Source organism: Rhinopithecus bieti, unplaced genomic scaffold (genome assembly GCF_001698545.2).
Source record: "Rhinopithecus bieti isolate Rb0 unplaced genomic scaffold, ASM169854v2 scaffold_22, whole genome shotgun sequence".
Taxonomy (NCBI): Eukaryota; Metazoa; Chordata; class Mammalia; order Primates; family Cercopithecidae; genus Rhinopithecus; species Rhinopithecus bieti.
Window position 1 is genome coordinate 488,643 of NW_016803136.1, and position 9,668 is coordinate 498,310.

At 45.7% G+C, this 9,668-nt stretch overlaps 1 protein-coding gene across 1 annotated transcript in view; it reads right to left on the reverse strand.

Annotated features, from left to right (window-relative positions):
- Nucleotides 1-9,668, reverse strand: part of VPS53 (VPS53 subunit of GARP complex) — a 219,125-nt gene that overhangs the window by 154,702 nt on the left and 54,755 nt on the right. Inside the window, exons 4-5 of the mRNA XM_017864189.1 lie at nt 4,609-4,658; nt 2,683-2,749 (exon numbers count right to left, since the gene is read on the reverse strand). Coding sequence (XP_017719678.1) covers nt 2,683-2,749; nt 4,609-4,658 — 117 coding nt within the window. The remainder of the gene's footprint in view (nt 1-2,682; nt 2,750-4,608; nt 4,659-9,668) is intronic.

Below are 9,668 nucleotides of genomic sequence, written 5' to 3' on the forward strand. Positions count from 1 at the left end.
GGATTACAGGCTTGAGCCACCGCGCCCGGCCGAGAAAGGATATCAAGTGATACTAGAATCCATTTTCTCCTCTGTAAAATCAGGGGAATGGCCCAGATGAGTTTTAAATCCTTTTTTGAGACGGAGTCTCGCTCTGTCGCCCAGGCTGGAGTGCAGTGGCCAGAAATCAGCTCACTGCAAGCTCCGCCCCCCGGGTTTACGCCATTCTCCTGGTGTGGCTTGCCAGTTAGCTGGGACTACAGGCGCCCGCCACCTCGCCCGGGTTGTTTTTTTTTTTTTTTTTTTTGTATTTTTTAGTAGAGACGGGGTTCACCGTATTAGCCAGGATGGTCTCGATCTCCTGACCTCATGATCCGCCCGTCTCGGCCTCCCAAAGTGCTGGGATTACAGGCTTGAGCCACCGCGCCCGGCTTAAATCCTTTCTAATTCAAAATTCTGATTCCTTGATGTATTCAGATGAAGTCGACAGAAAACATCGTCAAGAAACTAGTATCTGAGCTGGCCCTTGGATGGGTAAGATTGGGAAATGCAGCTGCTGAAAGAAATAGGAGGAAAAGCATTTCAAGCACAAAAGAGTCTATAAGCACAGGCCTAGAAAGCACAGGCATGCTCGTGGAGCACAAATTCTTCGGTGTAGACAGAATACAACAGGAGGCAAAACTGGAAATAGAGACCAGAATTTTGAAAGCCAAGCAAAGGAATTTGGATTTCTTCCTTTCTTTCTTTTTTATTATTATTATTTTTTTAAACAGGGTCTCACTCTGTTTCCCAGGCTGGAGTGCCGTGGTGCGATCATGGCTCATTGCAACCTCGAACTCCCTGGCTCAGCTGATCTTCCTGTCTTGGCCTCCTCAGTAGCTGGCTACAGGCACAGGCCACCACCATGCCCAGCTAATTTTGTACTTTTTGTAGAGACGGGATTTTGTCATGTTGCCCAGGATGGCCTTGAACTCCTAGGCTCAAGTGATCTCTCCGCCTCTGCCTCCCAAAGTGTGGGGACTGCAGGTGTGGGCCACCATGCCTGGCCTTGGATTTCATTTGGTGGCCAGAGCTAACGCAGTGTCTGAAGAGGCAGACAATATGATCAAACACAGACTAGGACAGCTAAGCAGCAGAGTGCAGCTGGAGGGCTTGAGGCCACCCGGTCCCTCTGCAGGACCCCTCTGCAGGTCCCATTCACACAGGCCTCATCTGGCGAAGAAACCATGCTTCATGAAATACAGACAAGACGAGGGAACGAGACCTCAACAGACAAGACGAGGGAAAGAGGACTGAAAACCATGCAAGAGTCCAGAAAACAGGAACACTTTTAGGAACCTAATGTGTCTACACACAAATTCTGAAGATGACAAGAAGGCCAACTACTCACAAACAGGCCAAAGGAAACTGGCTATCACATGGAAAGTGACTATGAAGTGGAAAAAAAAGTGATATAATGTAGCAAAAACAGACAGATGGGAAAACTACAGATGTAAAAGAAAGAGACTCCTAACATCTGTAAACGACTAGCAGAGGAAACAGAATTATCAGAGATCTGGAAACCTCAGCACAGGATTATCCTCCTCCCACTCCAAATCTGGGCAGCAGGATGGACATTTGTAGAAATTAGCTGTCCTAAAAAATGTCCAAGAGGAGAAATCACAGCACTGAAGTGACCGCAAAGGTGCAGTCCTGACCTGAGTTAGTGCTGAGAAGGGAGGACAGGACGCCCTCCCTTAGGCGAGAGAGGATGGCTAGAAAGGCATGCTTCGCATTTCCATTAAGACAGCCGTTCTGAAATACAACGCCTCAACAGAAGAACAGAATCGAATGAAAAGGGAAATGGTTCACAGGTAGCATCTGGCCCCTCAAGTATTAAAGAGTATCTCCCCCTACACACTTTTCCCTATTCCCTCCAACAGCCTCCTTAACCAGATCCAATAGACTTCCGAAACTTTTTTTTTTGTTTTGAAACAGTCTCACCCCTGTGGCCCAGGCTGGAGTGCAGTGGTGCGATCTCGGCTCACTGCAACCTCTGGCTCCCGGGTTTAAGTGACTCCTGCCTCAGCCTCCTGAGTAGCCCGGATTAGAGCAGTGCACCACCACACCCAGCTAATTTTTGTATTTTTAGTAGAGACAGGTTTCGCCATGTTGGCCAGGCTGATCTCAAATTCCTGGCCTCAAGTGATCCACCCACCTCAGCCTCCCAAAGTGCTGGGATTACAGGAGTGAGCCACTGTGCCCAGCCAACTTGTAAAATTTTTAAATGAATCTTGAGTTACCTGCTTGCTGGCAAAGTGAGGTACGAGGAAATCATAACTATGTCAGGTTACTATCTTTTGCAGCCACAAAAGTAATATCAAAACCCCAACAACTTAGCTGACCAATGCAGCAACCTCCTTTAGCCACAGCCCACAAAATAAAAGAGGGCACAAGAGATACCCAACACTAAGGAGAAAGACAAGGAAGCTCCCGTGTTCTCGTCTGGCCTCGAGTGAGCGGTGCCACAGTACACAGTCCTGGTCCAAGGGACACTGAGTGACAGCACGTGGCTGCTCTGGGCGCCTGCCCTGCCCTGTCCTGCCACGTATGAAACGGCTCGATCAGAAAGTGCTCTGCAAGAAGGCACATCGATGTTTTGGTCATCTGGCTGTCTGGAGAAACTAGGGGAGCATAAGTAATATGAAGGAATAAGTTACTTACTTGCCGTCCATCCTGCCCCACGTTCGTCTGACCTCTTACAACAGTTCGAATATTGTCATCCAGTCTCCTAGCAAAACAGTTCCAAGGATACAGTCATTCAAATACTCTTTATTCTAGGTTGACCAAAGAAAAAAATAAAAGAGTAATTTATCCATCAACTTCTGCAGACTGCACCTAAATGTCCAGAAAACCAAACATGTGTGAGTGACATCAGGAAGGAGGAGGGCAGCCACAGCCGTGTGGGAGGCCAAGCCCAGCGCAGACTGACGCATCACCTTGTTGTTAAAAATGGCTATTTTCACTTCATAGTCAGAGCTGTCTGAAAAGACTAATAAAACTTGCAGGATTTTTCATGGCGTAAATCAGGAATGACAAAGTTCCTAAACCTTTATGTGAACACGCCAGAGAACTCAAATTACCTCACACACAATCCCTTTCTCAGTCCCCTTATGAGGCAGAAAGAGCCAGGGCGATAGACAGAATCAGTGCTTCCCACTCCAGGCCCTGATCATGCAATCTATGTCTGAGGCAGATCGACGGCTTCCAGCTCCTCTGCCCCCACAGTTCACAATGTTTAATCACGGGTCACCACCGAACCCACCAGCAGATCTGTTAGCTATTATGTGACCAAGGGATACACATGTAAACCCATCTTCACGTCTAAGCCTTGGGAATACAAAAACAGGTAAATCCATAAAAACAGGGAAATAAAGCCATTAAAAAGCCAGTAGAAGGACAGACAGAATGGCTTACACTTGTAATTCCAGCACTTTGGGAGGTGGAGGCGGATGGATCACTTGAGGCCAGGTGTTCAAGACCGGCCTGGCCAACACAGTGAAACACTGTCTCTACTACAAATACAAAAACTAGCTGGGGCATAGTGGTGCATGCCTGTAATTCCAGCTACTTGGGTGGCTGAGGCTTACGAATTGCTTGAACCTGGGAGGCAGAGATTACAGTGAGCTGAAATCACACCACTGCACTCTAGCCTGGGTGACACAGCCAGACTCCATCTCAAAAAAAAAAAAAAAAAAATCTAGTAGATGCAGGAGACAGAGGCAGGCAGATCGCTTGAGCTCGAGTTCGAGAACAGCTTAGCCAACAAGGCGAAACCCCATCTCTACAAAAAATACAAAAAATAGTGAAGTATGGTGGTGTGTACCTGTAGTCCCAGCTACTTGGGAGGCTGAGGTGGGAGGATCACTTGAGCCCAGGAGTTCAAGGCTGCAGTGAGCTGTAACTGCACCACTGCACTCCAGCCTGGGGCACAGAGTAAGACCTTGTTTCAAAACAAAAAAACAAAAAAACTGAAAAAAAAGAAAAAAAAGTCTATCAGAAAAGCTTTTGCCTCCTTCTAAAATTACAAAAGCTGTTTTGAATAGACTCTGTCACAGCTCCCTTCCTTCTGTATGAATAATTGAAGACTGACCAAAGAATTGAGTTCCTTGCCACAAAGTTTATACGGATAAAATAATTGTATGACCAGATGTGGTGGCTCCAGCCTGTAATCCCAGCACTTTGGGAGGCCAAGGCCAGTGGATCACTTGAGGTCAGGAGTTCAAGACCAGCCTGACCAACATGGTTAAACCTCGTCTCTACCAAAAATACAAAATTTGCCAGGCGTGGTGGCTCACATCTGGAATCCCCGCTACTTGGGAGGCTGAGGTAGGACAATGACTTGAATCCGGGAGGTGGAAGTTGCAGTGAGCCAAGATCGCACCACTGCACTCCAGCCTGGGCAATGAGCGAAAATCCATCTCAAAAATAAATAAATAAATAAATGAAAATTTAAAAAGGAACTATATTACCATCTATGGCAAACTTGAGATTCCAGTGCTCTCACAGAAAAATGTGATCCAGAATGTGATTAACTAAATTAACAACATACTTTTCATTAATGATGAACAATCACACAATGTTACTTACCTTATTTTCAGCCTAATTTTGTTCACGACTTCATCTATGTTCGCCAGAGACTACAATAAAGAAGAAAGAGTGCCCAGCTGTTAGTCCACTTCCTGGAATTCCTCTTTCCCAGGGAAATGATGTGCTCTAACAGCTACTTACGAAAGCTCAAAAACTTTAATCACGTGGTACGAGCTTTGCTTTAAAAAAGTAAAGCAGTAGTTGGAAGGTACTGGCAAATCTAGCCCAGCCCGTTTTTTGTCAATAAAGTTTTATTGGAACACAGCCACGCCCATTCACTTGCGTCCTGCCTCCGGCTGCTCTTGAGCGACAGTGGCGTTAGGCAGTTGTGAAAGACACTGTAGAGCCACAAAGCCTAGAATATTCACTACCTGGACCTTTGTAAAAAAGTTTGCTGACCGTGGTATATGTGATTGTGACAAATTCATGTAACAAAATACAGCAACAAAAATGAATGAACACACACCACCATAGACAGAAAAAAAGCCGGACGCAAGAGGACATAGGATACGATTTCACTAACACAATTCTCCTGTGTTAGAAGCGAGGACTGTGGTTATCTCTGGGGGAAGATAGTGACAGTGAAGAGGCAAGGAAAGGCCTTCTGAAGTTTTTTTAAATGGTTTATTTCTTGATCTGGGTGGCGGTGACATGGCTAAGTTTATTTTGTGAAAATTCATCAAGCTGTACCCTTAAGATTTGTGTACTCTTCTGTATTATGTTATACTTCAATAAATACACAAATTTATTTTTTAGTATATAGATTCATTAGAAAAAAGTCTGGAAGGATAAATAGGAGTAGTTGTAATCTATTAGTAGTTACAGCATTAGTAGCTATAATCTATCAACTACATATTACAATACGAAAAGAAGGGATTTCAAATTTTGCTTCTTGGGCCGGGTGCAGTGGCTCATGCCTGTAATCCCAGCACTTTGGGAGGGCGAGGTGGGCGGATCACCTGAGGTCAGGAGTTTGAGACCAGCCTGACCGTCATTGGCGAAACCCCATCTCTACTGAAAATACAAAAAAAGGCCGGGCGCGGTGGCTCACACCTGTAATCCCAGCACTTTGGAAGGCCGAGGCGGGCGGATCACAAGGTCTGTAGATCGAGACCACAGTGAAACCCCGTCTCTACTAAAAAAAAAAATACAAAAAAAAAAATTAGCCGGGCGCGGTGGCAGGCGCCTGTAGTCCCAGCTACTCAGGAGGCTGAGGCAGGAGAATGGCATGAACCCGGGACGCGGAGCTTGCAGTGAGCTGAGATCCGGCCACTGCACTCCAGCCTGGGCGACAGAGCGAGACTCTGTTTCAAAAAAAAAAATACAAAAAATATATATATATATTAGCCGGGCGTGGTGGAGGGCGCCTGTTATCCCAACTACTCAAGAGGCTGAAGCAGGAGAATCGCTTGAACCCAAGAGGCGGAGGTTGCAATGAGCTGAGATCAGGCCGTTGCACTCCCGCCTGGGCAACAAGAGCAAAACTCCTTCTCAAAAAAAAAAAAAAAAAAAAGTATTTTTGTCTGTATTTTATAATTATTGACTATGCACTAGTACTGTGACTATAAAGCTTATTATAATGACAAAACAAAGGGATCACTTCTGACCTTAGAGATGAGAAAATGTGAGGAAATGGTGCCCCCTAATGGACGAGATGAGGTACAATTTTACAGTACAATTCTAATTCTAGTTTTCAAAATACAATTTAATAAATCCTCTTTCTCTCTCCCTTAACAAATATTTTATCTCAGAAGGAATTAGGGATATTGCAGGAAATATGCTTATAAATTGCTTCTGGCTACCTCTGAGGGGAGGAGGAGGCTAGGTGCCTTCCAGGAGCAGGTCTGGTAAGAGAAACGGGCCCTGAGTGTTTGAGATGTCAGACTGGGTCGTCACAGCCCATCTTACTGTGCTGACTAAGCCAAGTTACTCAGAATTTTCAGAAATCCAAGATCAGCTTGAGGTAAAAATGAATCTCTGGCTGGGCGTGATGGCTTATGCCTATAATCCCAGCACTTTTGGAGGCTAAGGTGGGAGGATCACTCAAACCCAGGAATTCAAGACCAGCCCAGACAGACTCCATCTCTCCAAAAAATAAAAAAGTTAGCCAGGTGTAGTGGCGGGTGCCTGTAGTCCCAGGTACTCAGGAGGCTGAGGTGGGAGGATCACTTGAGCCCAGGTCGAGGCTGCAGTGAGCCATGTTTGCACCACTGCACTCCAGCCTGGGTTAAACAGCCCTGTCTCAAAAAACAAAAAAAAAAAGAATCTTAAACAAGAGAAATTAATTTATATATAATTCATATATACCTATATTTTTGTGTGTGATGGAGACTAGCTCTGTCACAAGGCTGGAGTGCAATGGCACGATCTCAGCTCACTGCCAGACTCCCTGGTTCAAGTGATTCTCCTGCCTCAGCCTCCCGAGTAGCTGGGATTACAAGCACATGCCACCAGGCCCAGTTAATTTTTGTATTTTTAGTAGAGATGGGGTTTCACCATGTTAGCCAGGCTGGTCTCGATCTGCTGACCTTGTGATCTGCCCGCCTTGGCCTCCCAAAGTGCTGGGATTACAGGCATCAGCCACTGTGCCTGGCCAAGAGGAAAATATTTCTAATATCATTTTATGATAGCAAGTATTTTTATAATATCAAATAGCCTACCTTTAAGATGGCAGCTCCCTCTGTCACCTAGGCTGGAGTGCAGTGGTGCTTACTGTAACCTCAAACTCCTGGGCTCAAGCAATCCTCCCACCCCAGCCTCCTGAGTGGCTGGGAACACAGGTATGTGCACGAAGCCTGGCTAATTTTCCTATTTTGTTATAGACACAGGGTCTTGCTGTGTTGCCCAAGCTGATCTTGAATTCCTGGCTTCAAGCAACGCTCCTGCTTTGGCCTCCCATCGCACTGGGATTACAGGCATGAGGCAGCACACCTGGCCCTATAATATCATTTTTATAATATAATGAATGTAGCTATTAAAAAGAACAGAGGCGGGTGTGGAGGCTTATGTCTGTCCTTTGGGAGGCTGAGGTGGGTGGACTGCTTGAGCCCAAGAGTTAGAGACCAAACTGGACAACGCGGTGAAACTCCGTGTCCACAAAAAAATAGAAAAATTAGCTGGTGTGGTGGCTCACGCCTGTAGTACAAGCTACTTATGAGGCTGAGGAGAGAAGACTGATTGAGCCTGGGAGTTGCAGGGCACAGTGAGCTGTGATGGAGCCACTGCACTGTAGCCTGGAAAATGAGTGAGAATCTCAAAAGAAAAAAAAATAAAATAAAATAGGCTGGGCACGGTGGCTCACGCCTGTAATCCCAGCACTTTGCAAGGCCGAAGTGGGCAGATCACAAGGTCAGGAGTTCGAGACCAGCCAGGTCAATAAGGTGAAACACCGTCTCTACTAAAAATACAAAAAAAAAATTAGCCAGGCGTGGTGGCAGTTGCCTGTAATCTCAGCTACTCAGGAGGTTGAGGCAGGAGAATTGCTTGAACCTGGGAGGCGGAGGTTGCAGTGAGCCGAGATCACGCCACTACACTCCAGCCTGGGCAAGAGTGAGACTCCGTCTCAATAAATAAATAAATAAATAAATAAACAAATAAATAAGAAGAGAAAGAAATATCCTAAAGTTATAATATTTGATTATTAGGTGGCCCTTGGGTGACTGTTTTTCCTTCATTTCCAGGCTTTCTGTTGCGGGGGCAAAAGGGAAAGGCTGCTAGCATTTAGTGTGGGTCTCTTAGGCAACAATTGTAGGCACTTCCCAGGAATGATTTCCCTCGATCCCCTCTGCCATGCCAGGCACACTCTTCTCCTCTTCAATGTTAAGACTGGGAAATACGAAGACCAGCGTGGTGGCTCACGCCTGTAATCCCAACACTTTGGGAGGCTGAGGTGGGTGGGTTGCCTGAGCTCAGGAGTTCAAGACCAGCCTGGGCAACCTGGCAAAACCCTGTCTCTACCAAAAATACAAAAAATTACCTGGGCGTGCTGGTGCACACCTGTGGTCCCAGCTACTACTCAGGAGGCTGAGGTGGGAGGATGGCTTGAGCCCGGGAGGCAGAGGTTGTAGTGAGCCGAGATCACACCACTACATTCCAACCTGGGTAACAGAGGGGGAACCCGCCTCAAATAAAAAAACACATCAGAAATGTGCTCTGAAAGGACAGGTGCTTTGCCTGAAGCTGCAGAGTCCTCTTTCTTACTCTATGATCTACCTCTAACGCAATGGTTCTCGACCTAATTTTCCTGCGCCCCAAGACACCTGACAGCTATGACACACTCACTCCCATCAGTTCAGTGTCTGGCTATGACAGTGATCCTCACCAGGGCTGAGGGCCTCTCCTGGAGTTGGGGAAAAGCCCTGTGGGAATGCACATTGGCTGGGCAGAGGGGTTTATCCTAGCTTTGAGAATCACACATCTCGTTTAGTTACAATGTGGCTGTACAGTTTTAATTAATTTTTTAATGTTTTAGTTATTGAAAAATATTTCCTGATTCTAAAGGTAATTCTTGACAATTAGAGAAAATAAGTCATCTGCACACCCAGGACAGTATGACCACAATCAGAATTTTTGCATATTGCCTTCTACTATGAAACTATCTAGCTATACAAAAATAAACTGGGATAAGCAATTTGGCATCTTTTTTATTATTTTCATTTTTTTAAAGGCATGATCTCATTCTGTCGCCCAGGTTGGAGTGCAGTGGCACGATCTCAGCTGACTGCAACTTCCACCTCCCAGGCTCAAGTGATCTTCCTGCCTCAGCGATCCACCCACCTTGGCCGCCCAAAGTGCTGGGATTGGAGAATAGAGCCGTGAGCCGGACCTTGGGTTTTTTCTCTTAACAACACAGATCCAGAGCATTTCTGGGGTCACCAAAAACTCTTTAGAAACCTCCCCGTTTCACTCTTTTCTCAAACTTCCTAAGTATGTTAGCTTTATATTAGTTTTTCATAAATTTCATTTAGTTTCCTCTAATCAAACTTTCAAATGATGATTTTCAGTTGAATTAATTAATCAGGAAATTTAAAAGGTTTTCTCGAACACTGTCACCAAACTTG